This window comes from Silene latifolia, chromosome Y, assembly GCF_048544455.1.
Source record: "Silene latifolia isolate original U9 population chromosome Y, ASM4854445v1, whole genome shotgun sequence".
Taxonomy (NCBI): domain Eukaryota; kingdom Viridiplantae; phylum Streptophyta; class Magnoliopsida; order Caryophyllales; family Caryophyllaceae; genus Silene; species Silene latifolia.
This window is the reverse complement of record NC_133538.1, coordinates 383,968,819-383,987,623: the sequence shown is the minus strand read 5'-3', so window position 1 is coordinate 383,987,623 and position 18,805 is coordinate 383,968,819. Positions and strand designations below refer to the sequence as shown.

Genomic DNA, 18,805 nt, shown 5'->3' with positions numbered 1-18,805 from the left:
AGGGGGTGGGTGTCCTAAGTTTAGGACGGAAAAGTTTTAGGGTTGGATTAGACGCCCCGCGTAATTGATTTTTATAAAATCTAAATTTAAAACATAGGCAGAAATACTGTGTGTTTCAAGTTGTTGCTCCACAAAAGCAAGATAGAGTTGAGAGCCACAAAAGCAAGATAGAGTTGTTTCTCTGCAAAAGCCGAATAGGTTTGCGTCATTGCTTCGTTGTTCGGGTTGATAAAATTTCGAGTTCTTATTTACACAAATTATTCTAATATTTTCACCGCTGTGTGAAATGTAGCAAAGTAAAAAAATGAACTTGCTATGTTTTTTTATGTGTTTTGATTTGTGATTGTGCAGGAATGTCGAAGATAGTAGATACAAGAACTTTCTTTGTTTAACTTAATTTTCACAATCTACGCATAAAGTGACTTGATTGTTGGTGGAGGTGTAACATTTCTTGGTAAGCTCACTCGTCTCGATATCTGACCATCTTGGTTCAATTCTGGATACTTTTGCTTTAAAGATTATTTGGCAAGGTTGGTTATGCACTTATGTTATGCACCCTGTGAAATTGCTTCTCATTCATACGCTATGATGAATCGAGTGTTGGCATGGCTAGGACTCTAGGAGCACACAGATTAGTTTTGACCTTTAAGCATGAATAGTTGCAGGTGTGTCTATGTTATGGATTGTTGAGTAGAACAGATGATTGACCATTGGATCGCAAATCCCTCATCTAGAAGTTTTTTCAAGGATTTGAGGTATGTCGGGAGTTGAAGATGGAAGATGAAGTCGAACTAATTACATTTTGGAATGACCGATCCGAACATGAACCTTATGCCATGATGTGTTAAGTATGCCTCTCAAATTCCATATGCTTTCCACACTTTCCCGTTGAACATTACAGCAATATCCACCTGCCATTTCGAAAAATTCAAGGTATACACGCCATTCTTCCACATATCAAGGTCTCCCACAAATATCGGGGCAATGAGGTTAAATGTACTCAGTCTCACTCGTCACTCCTGTTTCAAAAACTACGTTACTTCGACCTAGACTTAGGCGTCATGTCGCATGTTTGCCATTCCGACACCTCACAACATTTTGACACTTCATAAAATATGAAACTTCTTCATAATGTTGTTTTTTAGGCTTTCAATTGGGTTTAATTTTTCAAAGATGTTAAAAGTCTCCAATTGGGATTAATAGCTTGAAACATTAGCATGTTGTAGTTCGCTGATGACTTTTGCCTGAATATAATCATGAAGCTGTGTGTAGTATTCTTGATGTACAATCGTCTCTACTAGGTCCCAAGTAGGTGAGTTTGTGACTGGAACAGGTTATCAGTCTAGAGTCTAGAACATGGTCCCAGATTATATATTGGAGCAGTGGTTATATGTAATATCTGTTGTCGTTGAATTTCAGGTAATTATAATCAGGGATACTCTGGTTACACTCTTGGCCAAGTATACAAGAAATGTGAGTCAGAGTGTTTGACAATTGATTTTCTTGCCATAATATCACCTATAAGTTGTCTCAAAGGCCAATTTAAGCCACTTAACTTCATACAGTTATGAGAAGGTCATTTTATGTGGATGCAACAATAGCCAAAGACGATTTTGGTGTCATAGATCGGGCAAGTTTCCAAAAAGTCTGCACCGCGTTGCATACTAACGAAGCTCTACGGCCAAGTGAAACTAATCTGATGTATCATTTGGTCAATAAATTATGGGACCAAGTATGGAAAGGGATTTGTTGCTGGAGTCTCTATCCCTCTAAGTTCCTTTTTGGCTCATTTTGATGTCATACATTTGTTTCATGTGTTTTTATCACAGTAATTGCACATTATGCGGTCTCATTTTGTGCTTTCACATGTAACGGAAGGCAGGAATATAGTTTCATGTTGACAGGTTTTGAACTTCCTTCATGAGTATAATTTTCAATGACTTTGCATCTTTACCGGTTAAACTAGTTGATTTTGCGTAATGTTAGTATCATTACATCTCTTCATACTAAAGGTTTTTTTTAGCAAGGTTTTGGTGTCAATGTATTATTTTTTGTTTTCCTTTCATGTAAATGCAAGTTTTATGATCGATTTTCGTGTTTTTGCTGAATTCGTATGAACGGGATAACAATATTGAGGATTGAAACTAATGAACGGTTAAAATCAGATCAACTGTGACCTTTTGAGAGATTGAGAAGCATTTATATGTGACAATGTAGGAAGAAATTGGGTGGGCTGTCTGTTATTGTCAAGGCCCTAATATGAAGATAAACTGAATGTACTGCTTAGTGCTTAGTGTATCTCATGATGTGCATATATGATATTCAAGACTGTCTGATTAAAGTTTTTTTTCAAAAACGAAACATGGATTAAGTTTTTCCAGCACATTTTTTTTTATTTTTTTTATTTTTTTTTGTCCTAAAATGAAGTCCAACGTGTGTGTCTATGGACTGATGTATAATTGTTGGTTAATTGAGTTAGTTATAGGTTTGTTAAAAGCTGACATCAGCATTAGTTAGAAGGCGGTTTATGTAGCTATAAATACACACCAACCACAATCATTGTAAACATAAGTTTTTGATCAATAATATTACAATTCATATTGTTCATTACATCTGTATTATGATTTCATATGGTATCAGGAGAAGTTTTTGATCCTGGTCATTCATCTGATTCTTGACAAAACAGATCAAGAATTCAATATTTTTTCGCTTCCGCATTCATCAAAAATTAAGTTTGTTACTGTATCTTCATCATCTACATCACATCTTCTTCTTTTTCTTAAAATTTTCATCCACATAAGATCATAATGCCTGAGAATTCATCTCCACGCACCTCCAGTTATGACTATTTTGAAGATCCTTTGTTTGGAACAAAATAGTCCAAGTATTTCGTGAAAAATCATCAAGCAAAGTTAAAAAATACCTAGCTCCTCCTAATGCATGAATCCTATATTGTCCCCATACATCTAAATGCAATAACTCAAACAATATAGAAGCCCTAGAAGAACTCCTAGAAAAAGAAGATTGATGATTCTTGGCAAGAACACATGTTTCACAAAAAGCATTTGATTTTATTGATTCATGTATACCATGTACATATTTCAGTCTATCAAAAGCAATATGCCCCAATCTGGCATGTAACAACTGAGTATGACCTGTATTACAAGTGTTTAAGGCAGTATGACTAAAAGAATCAGGCACTACTCTCTTATTCTGCAATTTATTTTGAACAACATAGAAAATCTTATCAACCTAACCAGCAACATCAAAAGACTGAAATCTGTAGAGATCACCAACTCTCTTGCCTGAGCCTATGACATTCTTAGTGAAAATGTCCTGAAAAACACAATGTTTAGGATAAAAAACAGCATAAATTTTAGCAAAATTAATCAGTTTAGGTATAGATAGAAGATTTTGTTTAAAACCAGGCACAAGAAATACATCAGTAAGGACAATGTTATGAGTTAGCTGTACTTTTCCCATTCTTTCAAATTTCTTAAAGGTTCCATCAGGCAAACCAACAAAGATAGGTCTAGGAAGAACAGTTAAATCATGTAAAAGATGCACATTGAAAGTCATATGATCAGAAGCACCGGTATCAATGATCCAATCATGAAAATGCTTAAGAGAATTAACAGAATTTACCTAAGAGAAAGTAGAAACCATACCTGCAAAATTGGAGTGAGATATCTGGGAATTTTCTGCAGCAATCCTTTTCATGACTTGATCAATTACAGAAGTTACTAAACCATCAATCATGCTAGAATCCAGAGAAGAAGCATCATTCTGAAACCCACTCTGTTGATCAGAATCATCAAGAGGAGAATCCACGTCCAAGATATCAACATTATTAGCAGTCTGCTTAACATTAGATCTATGAGAATTTGACTTGTTACCATAGCCACCTCTCCCTTTCCTTTATTATTTCAGTCATTAGGAAAACCCTTAACATTGAAACAATTGGAGGGCTTGTGTCCAGTCTTTCCACAATGAGGACATTTATTGAGCCAAAAACAGTCACTGGTATTATGAGTTGTAGCATTACAGCGAGTGCAAAACCTTGAATTCCCAGATGATTGATTACCAACTTTAGCTTTCTTGAAACCAGTCTGTAGAGTATCTTCTTGAACACCAGCAGCATAAGCAGTTACTTCAGATAAAACCTCAACACCATCTGTAATCTGCTTCTGCCTCTCAATCTTTTGCAAGAGTCCTAACACCTTGTTCATAGTAGGCAAGGGCTCCATTGATAGTATCTGTGTCCTAACATTATCATAACCTTTGTTTAACCCCATGAGAAATTGAATTAGTTTGCCATTATTCTCTCTAGTAATAATCCTCTTGATCAAAGTGAAAGAACAAAGATCAATTTTACCACAACTGCATGTAGGAACAGGATCTACACTATCAAGAGTCTCCCATAGCAGCTTCATCTTACTGTAATAATCCACCAGTGATGAATTTTCTTGACTGACTGCCCCCAAATCTTTATTGAGCTGATAAATCTCAATTGCTTTAGCAGTACCATATCGCTCAACCAATTCTGCCCACAGTTCTTCTGCAGACTTAACAAACTTCAGATTTTCTCTGATAGATTTATCAAGTGAATTAAGAATCCACTTAGTTACCATTAAATCAGAACGAAACCATTGCTTGTACTTTTTATCAGTGACAGGTGGTTTGGCACATGTACCATCCAAAAAACCATCTTTATTTTTGGAGGTCAGAGACATGTAAACTTCTTGTTTCCACCCCAAGTTCCTGCATTGCTTCAAAAATTTTTAAATTATACTCAGAATCAATTTGGGAAGTCTGTTAAGATCATTAGAAGTGATAATGGAACTGAATTTGTTCAAGAGTGTTGTGATGATATGTTTAAAGAAAGAGGTATAATACATCAATAGAGTATAGTGGGAAGACCACAACAGAATGGCCGTGTAGAGAGGAAGCATAGACACCTCTTGGATACGCCTAGAGCTCTTAGACTGTATGCTGGTCTCCCTATTAAGTTTTGGGGATATTGTATTTTAACAGCAACACATTTAATAAATTTGATGCCATCACCTGTTATTGATATCAAGACTCCTTATGAGCTCATTTTTAATAAATTGCTTGATTTAAGTATGTTGAGAGTGTTTGGGTGTGTTGCCTATGCAACCATGCCACCAACTTTCAGAGATAAATTTGGAAATAGGGCCAGGAAGTGTTTGTTTCTTGGCTATCCTAATCATGTTAAGGGTTACAGACTTTATGATCTGCATACCCATAAAATTTTCATCAGTAGAGATGTATTGTTCAAAGAAGAATTCTTTCCTTTTAAGGAAGCATTTATTCCACCAAATGGACAGAGTACTATAGTCAATCCTGCAGACTCCACTGTCATTGTTCTAGTGCAAACTGCACCAACTGATACTAGTATGCAAACTGCATCACCTAATACTGGTGCCCATATTAGTACACCTGAGAATGAAGATCCTGTTGTCAATACTACACCAGAAATACCTTCTACATTGTCTCCTAGAGTTTTGGATGCTGGTCCTCAGATCAGGAAGTCAATTAGACCAAGACAAGTTTCTACCTGCCTAAAAGACTTTCAATGTACACAAAAGTTACCAGTTCAGCACTCAACATCATCAGCATCCCAGTTATTTCATGCTTCAATTCTTAAGGATTTAGAGGAGTTTGATGCATCATATGTAGCATCCATGGCTACAGTATTTCAAGAATATGAGCCTTATAATTATAAGGAGGCTAAGGATGATAGCAGGTGGGTTGAAGCAATGAATAAATAAATTCAAGCTTTAGAAGACAATGAAACATGGGAAGTGGTTAAGTTGCCAGCTGGTAAGAAACCAATAGGTTCAAAATGGGTATTTAAAATCAAATATAAACCTGATGGGAAAGTTGAAAGATTTAAAGCTAGGCTTGTTGCAAAGGGTTTTACACAAATCAAGGACAAGGACTATACTCACACATTCTCACCTGTTGCTCAGTTTACTACAGTTAGGACATTACTTGCCCTGGCTGCTGCTAAAGGATGGCCCTTGCACTAGTTGGATATTAATAATGCTTTTTTGCATGGGTTTCTTGATGAGGATATTTACATGAGGGTGCCTGAGGGCTATCAAGTACCTCCTGGTCATTATTGTAAGCTCAAGAGGTCACTGTATGGCCTTAAACAGGCTTCCAGATAGTGGAACATAGAGTTAACCAAATATTTGCAAAGTATTGGATTTGAGCAATCCAAGCATGACTATTCTCTCTTTACAAGATTTGAGGTTAGCAGTAAGACTTTTATAGTTGCTCATATATATGTTGATGATGTTCTTCTCACTGGAACATCAGAAGGAGCCATCACGCAGATTAAGGAAGGGTTGCATTCAGCATTCACTATCAAAGATTTGGGAGCAATCAGATATTTCTTAGGATTAGAAATATCAAGAAATCAAACTGGATTGTTAATCAACCAGAGAAAATATATTTTAGATATTTTAAAAGATCTAAAGATGGAGAGTTGTGCTCCAGTATCATTCCCTATGCAAAGAGGTCTCAAGCTCTCAATAGACACTGGTGATCTGATGGAACAACCTGATCAATACAGGAGATTAGTTGGTAGGCTGCTCTATCTAAACCTCACCAGACCTGACATTTCATATGCTATGCAGCATCTGAGTCAGTTCCTCAGATCAGTACACCCAGAGCACCCCATATGGCAGCAGCTTTATATGTGGTCAAGTATCTGAAGACAACTATTAACACAAGATTATTTTATAGTTCTGATTCTGATTTAGCATTATCAGCCTACACTGATGCAGACTGGGGGCAGTGTGCTTTTAGTTGCAGATCACTCAGTGGGTACTGCATCTTTCTTGGCAAAGCTCTTGTATCGTGGAAAACTAAGAAGCATCCTACTGTAAGTAAGAGTTCTGCAGAATCAGAATACAGGTTCATGTCTTATACTACATCTGAGTTAGTTTGGTTAGAAAGAGTTCTTGCTGATTTAAGAGTCCAAGTGCCAAAGCCTATACCTTTGATGTGTGACAATAAGGCAGCACAACACATTGCTCTTAATCCAGTATTTCATGAAAGAACCAAACATTTAAGTATCGACTGTCACTTTATGAGAGATAAGCAATAAGCAGGATTCCTCAAGACTCATCTTGTGCAATCCAAGCTCCAATTAGCTGATTTAATGACAAAACCATTAGGAGCTGATCAACACAAGTTCTTTTCTCTCAAGCTAGGACTTAAATTTTCAGAAAGTCCAGCTTGAAGGGGGGCTATGGACTGATGTATAAACAGTTGTTTAACTGTTGGTTAATTGAGTTAGTTATAGGTTTGTTACAAGCTGACATCAGCATTAGTTAGAAGTCGGTTTATGTAGCTATAAATACACACTAACCACAATCATTGTAAACATAAGTTTTTGATCAATAATATTACAATTCATATTGTTCATTACATCTGTATTATGATTTCATAGTGTCCAAAGTGAAAACTTAATTTATTTACCAGAGTGTATCTAGTTAGTTAACTAGAGGTATGTATCTAGCAACTTAAACAAGTGTATCTATTTAGTTAGAGGTATGTATCTAGAAACTTAAACGAGTGTATCTAGTTAGTTAGAGGTATGTATCTAGAAACTTAAACGCGTGTATCTAGTTAGTTAGAGGTATGTATCTAGAAATTTAAAGGAGTGTATCTAGCTGACTAGAGTTATGTATCTAGCAACTTAAAGTATTGTATCTAGCTAACTAGAGGTGTGTATTTTACCCCTACGGCCCTTTGCATATTATAAAGCACCCAGACCTTCTAAACTACCGAAAATTAATCAAATTATGCACCTGAGCAACATGAATGTTCAAAATATCTACTTCATAAATGATTAATATTCAACTATTTGGTTTACAACAAAATATTTGGATTACAAAAAAATCCAGAAACACACCGGCGATTATATACATGAAGCCGACCTTCAATGTTACTCTGGATGTAGCTACAGTGTAGGAAAGTATGGGAATCTGCTTGCTTTGGATCTTTCTTCTAATAATAAGAATCTTAAATTTGACGCGCTTAACAACTATATGGTTGTTTTTTCCACATTAATTCACTTGCAGTGTGAATCGTACTAACTACCAAGATACCCTTGAATCGTACTAACTACCAAGATACCCTTATATTGCTACCTCGGATACACATAGTATTACTAATGAGTACACATAATATTACTACCGGATACCCAAATCGTTTATGTGTCCGGCAGTACTCCGTAATACATATGTATCCGGGTTTCGTAGTTTGTGTATCTAACCCTTAACCACGATAACCCAACCACCACCGCCAACCGCCACCACCCCTGACACCACTCTACAATCACCACTCCCCAACAACCACCACATCAACGTCACCGCCAGTTGTCAAACCATCATGAGCAGACTTGCGCCCTCCCTCTTCCGACCATAGCCACTGACAACCACCAATACTGCCTCATTTCATCACGTCACAAACACCAACCCCATTTCTTCGATGCAAAGAACTACTATAAATCGACCATAACTTTTCACCAGGTGACCCAGACCGCGCCGGTGATATCTCTGTCCACCCCCATGACACCGGCGAGTATCTGGCCACTGCCGTCACCCCTCATTCTCATCTTCACGACCACATTTCTTCAACTTAAATCGACTATAACTAACCCAGATCCGACGTGTGCGCCTCGTTACTTCATCATCTTCCTTGCTCTACCGTTAATCAACCACCAGCACCGAACGCACCAATCACCCTAGTTCGCATCCATATTCGTAGTCAGCCTCGCCAATCTCAACACCGTTCGACGACCATCCCACCTAGATTGGTTAGTTTCGGAAATGTAATCAAATCATAAACCTATGAAAAACAAAGAAGGATTTCAAAGAATTAAATGCACAAGTGACATTGTTGGACGACTTCGAGTCAAATTATGTATATTTTAGGCAAAAATGGCTCTGATTATGGTGGTGGTGGTATGGCCAGCAGGTGCGGCATCGCAGCTGGTCGGAGATTGAAGGCTGTTACTGCCGTCAACGTGTGGGTGGTCGGAGTAAGCCCTGCGAATGGGTGGCCGGAGGTCCGAGGTGTCGACGTCAGTTGGTTTGGCGTGAGGTGACTTTATGTGAGAATGAGAAAGTGAAAAGGTAAGGAAGCAGAAGTGAGAGAAAAGTGGTAAGATGCACAGTACAACGCGCGTGATTATTGTATGGTTTAGCTTTTTTAGTCAGTTCGTAAGTTCGCACCGAACTTTGAGTTCGCACGAGATCCTGTTTCTCTATATATATATATATATATATATATATATATATATATATATATAGTTAGGTTCTTGTGAGTTTTGGTTCTTATGGTGAGTTGGGAGTTTGAAAAATCTCAGCCACTAGATTACATTAGAGATGAATGGCCAAGATCTAATCTTAGCTGTCATATAAAAGCATGATCATTTAGTTATTTTCTCTTTTTTTCCCTCTCTCTTCGTCTGTGAATCATTATTTCTTCCAACTGTTTCTCTCTGTAATAAATTTAACTGCAACCGTTTATCTCCCTTCTGTTATTCTGGTGTTATTCTTCATCTAAGTGTATATTTTCGCCTCTTTTCTCTTTGTCGTTCATCATCTATCTTCCGATTGAAGGTAATTTCATGCCATTTCCCTCTTCTATTATGTTATTCAGTTTTATTTCATACTTTTTATGCTTTCACTTCCGTTTTTCAGTTTAATTATTGCTAGGTTTACTTACTCGAGTACTTTAATGTCGTTATTACATTTTTGCAGTTCCTTCATTGTAATATTATCCTGCATTTTGAATTTCTGATTTTTCCTGAAGTGATTTGCATGTTCTAGTCGTTTATCCAGTTTTCTATTGTTTTTTTATCTCTACACACTTTACTTTTGTGTTATTCTACTGTTATTCTTGCGCTTAGTTTGTTCTCAAGTTATTTCTCATGTTTTAATTGTTTTATGTCCTTTATAGGGTTTTCTGTCTCTTTGTGTTTTCTTTACTTTTCAGTATTTCTGCTATTCCACTGTTACTCTGGTCCTATGGCGGGCATTGTAGCGTTACTCTTCCTGTCATTGTAGTGTTTTTCCTGTTTTATTTATGCTTGTACTGTTTCTATTATTCTGTTGCGTCCTGTCACTTGTTAGGGTTTGTTTGTTTGTAGGTTTCAGCATCACAAATGGAATTAGTTTGTTAGGGATGGGCAATAAATATAGAGAATGAAGATAGATTGTTATTTGCTACAGATTTTTCTACTGAAAAGTAAAAAAAAATGGGTTGGTTATTGGACGATAACACTGATAAGTCTTTTGAAGTTAATGTAGAAGTTCGTCGTAATCAATCAATGTCTGAAGTTTTGAATAGCCAGGACCTAATAGAAAGAGTATTCCAACATGTAGAGAATACTTTGGACAAGAGCAATATGTGTCTTGTTTGTAAGAAATGGTCACAAATGTTCCTTTTTCATAAAAGTGCCCCCGGTGTTAACGACCAATATATGAAACTTCTAACAACAAGTCATAGTGAAGGTTTTAAGATTGTTTTAAGGGGTTCGAAAATAGTTTCCAAATTATGCAAGTGCTATAGATTGCAAATGAGACAGGAAAGAGGGTGTTGCATGCTTGCCAGTATATACATGATCGTGAGTCGATGCTTTACACACCTACAACTGATCGGATCAGGCTAATTCACTATTACTTTGATACACTCAGGGACCATCCTTCTTCTTATGATCTTGCTTACGATTTAATTATAAGTCAGTCAATGTTGTTGACCTTGACTGACTTTTTACGTTATGTCATGTATTTTTTGAATCACATTTTGGTTCTTTTTAGGAAAGAATGTATTTTGCCTATTATGTAAATTGAAATTGTTTTCACTTGTAATGTAGTACGTTATTTTGTTTTACCAAGGCTTCTGTAGTCTGTATGTAATTTGAAACTGTCTCCGAATCCTTATTCAAAGAGGCTTTCTTTTGATTCTCTTTGTGTTTTTCTTTAAGCTTCCGTGTTCTTGTTGTATTGTGTTCTTACTGCTGTATTATAACGGTTCTATTATTATCCTAGGCATATGTTCCTGCACTTTTTGTATAATTGGTCTACCTCTAGTGTTATTCTAGTCATTTTATGTGTGTCACATCCTTTGGTAGGTTTGTAACCTTCGTTAATGTTAATGTCTTTGTTATTTTTGGGCAAATATTAGTTTGACTAATTGTTAGTGTTCGTTATTTCATAACATTTACCCTACTCTCATTCTGCCGTCATTATTAAAAAGTCCAGCTGAATATCTATTTATCATTGAAAGTGATCCTGATTTTTATTTTTCCGATAGTACAGCTGAAATGAAGTTAAAAATCAAATCCGTACCTTCATCAAAGTCTACTCACCCGTCATCATCAAATTCTTTGGGCCCGTCTCCATCTAAATCCCCTGATACATCTCCATCAAAGAGCACTGCTTCTCAGAGAAGGAGTACTCGTAGTTAAGCAAAATATGTACAAGTCAACCACCCACGAAAAAAAAACAAACGAAAGGCTGAGACCCAAGTTGTGAAGTTGTCCTCTAGTCCACCAAAAACTAGTAGTAAGTCGGCTGTGAAAGTTAAGGGTGAGAAGGGAGTTGTGATAAGTAGCAACCAACCTCAGGCGGGAGATGCCGCAGAAAAGAATCAAGTGTATGTACTACTATTATTCTACTTTTTTTTTTTTTTTTTTTGCAAAAAATTCTCATTTCATTTCAATAAGGAATGAAACTACAATTGCAAAAAACTATCCACTAGACAGCCTAAACAACTAAAGAGACAAAACACACTAAAAGAAAACAACTAAGGAGCTAGGTGAGTGAGTACAGGACTAAGTAAGGACTGAGAAAACTTGATAGACAGTCTGGCCAAAACTAAACACTTGATCTTGCGTAGAATCCCAGCTGCATCAGTAGTCTTATGGCAAAACAGTCGTTGGTTTCGTTCCCACCATAGCTGATTAACAAAGCGAAGAAGAAGAGAAGTATAAAAACAGTGAGTTTTCCAGTTGTGTTTACTGCTACCAAATGGACAGGCAGCAAGAAGATGAAGAAGAGAAGAAGAAAACTGAGGGAGGCTCATCCAATTCAGGATAGAGCTCCAAACCTGAGCAGTGAAAGGACATGAAAAAAACAAATGGTCATGATCGTCTTCACTAGCTAGACAAAAGTAGCACCTGTTTGTAAACTGATAACCCCGCTTTTTAATATTATCCTGAGTGGCAAGCTGACCCTGAGCAGCCATAGAACAAGTAATTCGATGACTAGGGGCAATGGACGAATAAGAAAGACCCTTAGTCCAGTTGCCTTGAGCAGGAGCAGCCCTAAAAAAATCATAAGCAAGATGAAGATGGAAATGAGAACCCTGAACCCAGGATTGAATTAGATCTTGAGCAGTCTGAATAGAACCAACTGACTCAACAAGGAGATCTCGTACTAGCAGGATCCCCTTCATACTAGTAGAGAAAGAGTCCTTAGATTGCAAACACCAGATATCAATTCCTTTCAACACATAAGCATGCTGCCATTTTGCCCAAAGACTAGAAGCAGGAGCAAGAAGAAGAGCATGCCATTTGACAAGAAGAGATCTATTCCAAGAAGAAAGATCCTTAATGTTAAACCCACCACCAGACCAGGGAGAGCAAATACTTTTCCAGCTCTTGAAGACCATTTTTCTGCCAGAATCAGGTATGCCCCAAAAAAATTGTCTGCAGAGTTGTTCAACTCGTTTGGTAACAGCACCAGGGAGAAGGAGACTAGCACCCCAATAATTGCCGAGTCCAAAAACCACAGAGCTTTTTAGCTGAAGTTTACCAGCATAAGACAAAGCATGGGAAGACCAATGAAAAACTTTTTTTCTGAATTTTAGTTATAAGAGGATCAAACATATTCACAAAGATTCTGGAGGTGGATAATGGAATACCCAGGTATTTGAAGGGAAACTGCCCCTTAGAGAAGCCAGTAGCATGGATGATTTCAGAAACTAGTTCAGGTGAAACACCCCCAAAATAGATGTTGGTTTTGTCCACATTAGCATGGAGACCAGAAAGGGAAGCAAACTTTACAAGGGAGTCTTTAACTGCCACAATTGAGGGGACATCTCCCCTAACAAAGATCATCAAGTCATCAGCAAAAATAAGGTGATTGAGATTAAGCTTGCTACATTTGGGATGGTAGGAGACATTCTTTTGATCACAAAGAATTCTTAGGTATCTGGAAAGAATCTCCATACTGAGGACAAAAAGATATGGAGATAAGGGATCACCTTGCCTTATTCCACTCTTGCCAGGGAAGAAACCAGCAATACCACCATTGATCTTAAAAGAATACCAAGTGTTGGTGATACAGCCCATAATCCATTTAGAAAAAATAGGAGGGAAACCCAGACTAGTAAGCATTTGGGATAAAAAATCCCATTGAATAGAATCAAAAGCCTTCTTGATATCAACTTTAATAAGACACCTTGGAGAGAGAGCCTTCCTTGCATAACCTTTAATCAGAGATTGTGAAAGCATAATGTTCTCAAAGATATTCCTGCCCTTAACAAAAGCAGCTTGCTCCTCACCAATAAGATAAGGCAGGAGAGAAATCACCTTTGATGCTCTTCACCACTGTTATTCTACTTTTATTTTGCTGTTATTTTAGTTTTAATATGCTACTGTCGCAGTCTGTAATTTTCGTTTTATTTTGCTACTCTTCTGTTATTTTGCTGTTATTCTGATGCTCCTTTTGTTATCTTAAATGTTTTAATATATATCTGTAATAAATTGCATATTTTTCCCCTTTGTGTACGGTGTCGATCCTTTTATTAGCTTATGTCGTCCTGCTTTACTTCTCAAAGTTATTGAATCCCTCACCGAGGAACAGACGGAGGCTGTTAGGGAAATTGGATTCGGGGGTTTTCTTGATTTGAAACTTTTTGCCGTCCCGCAAACCATGTTCTTGGATATTATATACGCTTTTAGAAGTGGGAAGTTTTTTGAAATCTCTGAAACCGAGAAATACGAGTTTACTGAAGATGATGTGCACGATGTGTTTGGTTTACCGAACTCTGGACCAAAATTGGGTTTGGTTATTACAGGGTTTCCGGGTTCTGCAGACGCTGACGGAGAAGCTTTGAAGCGTGCTTGGTGTAAGAAGTAGGGTATCACCAATAACAAAAGCGGAATACCACTTAATAAAGTTCAGAACACGCTCTTAGCGTCTTTGGTGGCTGATGATGAGTTTAAGAAGACATTTGTTCTGTTTGCTATGTCATGTTTCGTTGCTCCTGTGTCGGGGTTTGTGTTGGATCTTAGGCTACTAAGCACTGTCGATGATGTTTCTAAGATCAAGGAACTTAACTGGTGTCAGTTTGTGTATACAGACTTGGTGACTTCTGTACGTGAATCCCTTAACGGGAGGAAAAATATTCGCTGTTGTTTAGTAATTCTAGCTGTCACCTATTTTCACCGCTATTTCTTTAGTGGTGATCAGCTGAATCATGAGCTACCGCTCATTAAACATTGGGATTTAAAGTCTTTCAGTGAGAGGTTGTAGCGTGAGGCAGCTGCTGGTATTCTGGGAATTGGGGAGCGTTCAGATGTTGCTTTCCCATTGTCACGTCCAAACATCGAGGATTTTGGTCAACGTAGTCAACGTCGATGTCTTGTGCAGGATCTATCTGCTGATATTCTTACAGATGAGCAAGTACATTCCGCAGCAGTCGACGTAAGTACCTGTTTGATTGTTTTTTGTTAAATCATTCTAAAATGTTTACCCTTTTTTTTATTCTGTTATTCTCTTAAAGTATTAGTTCTCCGACAGCTATTATTCTACGATTATTCCACTGTTATTCTTCAGTTTTTCTGCTGTCATTACACTGTTATTCTATTTTTCATTCAAATTGTTACTCCACTGTTATGCTACTGTTATTCTACTATTACTCCACTGTTATTTATTCTGCTGTTAGTGTACCGTTATTCCTCTTCTATTTTATTACTCCTCTGTTATGCTAGTGTTATTCTACTATTAATCCACTGTTATTTATTCTGCTGTTAGTGTCCTATTATTCCGCTGTTACTCTACTATTACTGCACTATTATTATATTTTGTAATTCAGTTTTAAATAAAATGTTGGGATTTTATTTTGACAGGATGTCCAAGAACTTATATTGCTTAACGAGAGGGACTCTCAGATTTTATGTCGCTGATACTTGGAAAGGGCAGAGGTGATAAAGTTGATGATGATGAAGAAGAACCAGCAGGCTATGCGTCAAACACCTACTGCTAAGTTACCCAGCCAAGTAACCCGACCAGCTGCTGAAGAAAGCACGACTGAACAGTCAGAAAAAGTGCATTGTGAAGGGTCAGAGAACTTGGTTGCTACCCCATCTTTCTTCACGGATCAAGTTATCCGTGAGTTGGACGAACGGGCTAAGCATGTATTGGTTGTACAAGCGGCAAATTTATCGCGATCAACTGTTCCTGAAGAACTAGTTTCAAAAAAAGCTAGACATGAAGATGTCATTATTATACCTCCATCATTTAATCTGTTTTCTCAATTTTATGAGGATTGTGTCGGGCTTTCGGATGTGCAGCCGACTATAGTTGAAAAGGAGGGTGTTGAACAAAGTCCGGTCATTCAACACCGTGCAAGGGTGTGGACTCCACAATTGTCACCCCTCGGTTTAGATGCTCTTACGACGGATATCTGCGCTGACATTCAGTTTCGTTATGGTGAGCCACATGGTGTTGGTGAGAAAGTAGTTGATGTGGATGACGTTAACAATGATGTGGAGGATGTTAACAGTGATGTGGAGGACGTTAACATTCAAGTTGAAGACTATCTTGTTGATAATCCGCCAGATGGCGTGCCTAATACTGTTGAGTGTACACCGATAGATGTTCAAGCAACTCAAATTCCAAAGACTGATACTTGTTTGCCTGAGACAGAGTTGAAGGATACCGCTGCTGGCATTCCAATGCCTAATGACACTCAACAGTCCACTCAAATTGGCAGTGAAGCATTTGTCACTGCAGAAGAGGAAGCAGCCAAAGTGGTGATGTGTTGTCATGCAGACTTGTTGCTTGGGGCAGCGTCTGAGATAGATATTCTAATAAACATGATGCTGAGGTTGTGTTGGAGGACAGTATTGTTTTTGGTGAGGGTGTCGTAGAGGACAATGGCCTTGATGGTTTGAATGCTCCTATTATCGGTACAAGTTATTTGCTGCACTCTGCTTCACATGAGGAGCTAATGTTATCCGTTGTGCCTGAGAATTTTGGATGCACCTATTTTTGTGGTGAAGTGGATCCTCACCTAGTTGTCCTGTCAAAATCAATGATAACAATGGGACATGTTTTCAACCCAATGCTATCCAAGAGGAAAGAGGTTGCAGACTACTGTTTCTTGAATGATCATAATATTCAGCAAACGTAATACAATCTTTTTATTTTAAAAAATATTCTGCTTTCTATTTTAAATATTATTCCGCTTTCTGTTATGCAAAAATATATTTTTGTGACTCTTATCTTTCTCTTTTTCCTCTTTTTGAAGTGAGAATCTTGTCACTTGGGGTCTTCACAGTTATCTTAATAGAGAGGATATGGAATCCATGGTTCCAAACACAATGATAATGCTTGGAATTATCGATTGGTGGTCCCTCTTTCTTAATGATACTTGTATAAGAGGAAGTCCAAGTCGATTTTTCTTTGGGATTGGTGCAACGGTTAGTTATTCTATCTTATTGTATCTTTTACTTTATTTTTCATTTTGTATAATGTTTCAACTCTTTTCTCCACTTTGTTTTAGAGTCCACTGGGCCGAATTTGTATGCCGTCGAAACTTGAGAAGGCTTCCAGAAGTGATTTGTGCGAGGAAGTCATGTTGTCATTTACTGAGTTTGTAAAGAACAACAAGAGAGATTGTGATCTTAATTCTGATATGTTATGTTTCTGTACTTGTGTTATTCTGCTATTATTGTACTGTTATTCTACTATTATTCTACTGTTATTGTACTGTTCTAATTAATTTTGTTGGCGAAATATTTTCCCAGATTTTCATCCCAATGCTTTTGCATGAGCACTTTAGCTGTTTGTGCATCAACTTTAATGCCAAGAGGGTTGAATATCTTGATAATGTATTTCAAGAGGCGTTGTTCTCTGATCATCAACAACCGTGTGTACACTTGCTGTATTGTTAAACTGTTGTAAGTCATTTATTGTGTCTAATTTTCTCTTGGTGTTTGCCTAATTTAAGTATTGCTACTAATTATGTTTTCTTTTGCTTGCTTATTTGAGGCTGAGTTTAATGTCTGATTTCCTGGTCAAAAATGGAGTTGCCCCAGGCAGGGAGGTTAAAGATTATAAAATTATCAATGTCCCTTTTACCTGCCAAACCGCTGAGATTGAAAATTTGGACTGCGGTATATATATGATGTTCCAGATTCTCTTTCACCGTGGAAGTGTTTTTTATTGTGACTTGGGTAATCCTGATTCAAGACCCCTTTACCGCGCTGAGATCACTGCCTTGTTGGTGCTGTCTGATACGAACGAGTCCAGGAGGGGTGTATTGAAAACTTTGGAGGAGGTGAATAGCACGAGAAAGAAAACCCTGAGTATGCTTGAAGAGAAATGCCGTATTGGGCTTACAGAAGCGAGGGTTTCTCAAAGCGGTAAGAAACGTCCTTGTGCTGGCAGGGTGAAAACTGTTGGTAAAAAGGTTAAGACGACGCAGCCTGTTGTCGAGCCCGACGTTTCTTCTACGGTCCCCGAGAGCAGTCAATTCTCTACAAACACCCTTACTGCCAGTCGTCAAGTGGGAAGCATGTCTGTCGATAGCACTATGAGTCCAAAGTCGGCTTTGGGTAGCCGTAAATAGGGTAGGTCAGACGATGGGCTGGGTTGCTCTATGAATTACGGGCCAGAGGACAGTAGTTTTGTTGCCATGTCGGATTTGTTTCGGAAAAACAAAAAACAGTTCTCTAAGATGCTAAAGGTGCGGAAGCAAGTGGTGGACTTTGTTCTTCGTGAAGATGCTCTCTTGAAACAAGAGTACGTGTCCATTTTCATTTCTTTGATTGTGGTGTTCCTGTTTAGTTACTCTTTTTGTTTTCCACTGTTATTATTCTGTTATTGTCTGTTAATCTCCTGTTATTATGCTGTTATTTTGACAAAGTACTAGTGCCAAACTAGTATCAGTAATTCCACTGTTAATTTCCTTGTTATCCAGCTGTTATTGAACTGTTATTCTACTATTATACCACTGTAATTCCACTATTCTTATCATATGTTATTTTTGTGAATGCAGTGAGATGTTAGTGGTGTACAACGAGGAGGTCGGCATGTTTTTGGACAGGGGGGATATTGTTTCCATAGTAGATGTAACTGCTATGATGTCAACAAGAGTAGTCGACGTTTGGTCGACTCTTTTGAATTCGTCGGAGTTTGAGGAACGTTTAGAACCAAGCTCAATGTTCTTCGGACTTCGTTATATGGTATTTGATTTTTCCTTTGCAATTTTGCGTTATTACCTACTTATGTACTCATAAGTAGTGATATATTTTTAACACTTGTGCACTATTTTATGTTGTTTATGCTTTCTTTTTAGGAGGATGCTCTTTTTTCATTGTTAGAAAACTTTGATTCCTCAAGCCCTGTTGACGGTTCAGGTAAAAGGTTGTTGCAATTTTGGAATATTTTTTTACAGTCCTGCAAAGGAAGATGTCGACTCAACTCTGACCTTGTGTTTGGGCCTATTCTATACAATGATCACTACT

General features: G+C 37.6%; 1 protein-coding gene and 1 long non-coding RNA gene across 2 annotated transcripts; one reads left to right on the top strand and one right to left on the bottom strand.

Moving 5' to 3' along the window:
* Positions 1 to 348: 348 nt before the first annotated feature.
* Positions 349 to 1,980, top strand: LOC141634249 (uncharacterized). The gene is made up of 3 exons (XR_012538998.1): positions 349 to 454; positions 660 to 755; positions 1,420 to 1,980. It is a non-coding gene; the product is annotated as an uncharacterized LOC141634249 (long non-coding RNA).
* Positions 1,981 to 11,850: 9,870 nt separating this feature from the next.
* LOC141631986 (uncharacterized) lies at positions 11,851 to 13,561 on the bottom strand. The gene is made up of 2 exons (XM_074444587.1): positions 12,941 to 13,561; positions 11,851 to 12,849 (listed from the first exon to the last, which is right to left on the bottom strand). Exons 1-2 carry the CDS (start codon positions 13,559 to 13,561, stop codon positions 11,851 to 11,853), a joined length of 1,620 nt encoding a protein of 539 aa, XP_074300688.1.
* Between the last annotated feature and the right edge of the window lie 5,244 nt (positions 13,562 to 18,805).

Bases quoted from the DNA above. Each gene is read 5' to 3' on its own strand.
- LOC141631986 (XM_074444587.1), bottom strand. From the start codon at position 13,561: ATGCTTTCACAATCTCTGATTAAAGGTTATGCAAGGAAGGCTCTCTCT. The intron at 12,850-12,940 runs GTGAATATGTTT...GGTAAACTTCAG, and splicing joins TATCCACCTCCAGAATCTTT to CTAAAAAGCTCTGTGGTTTT.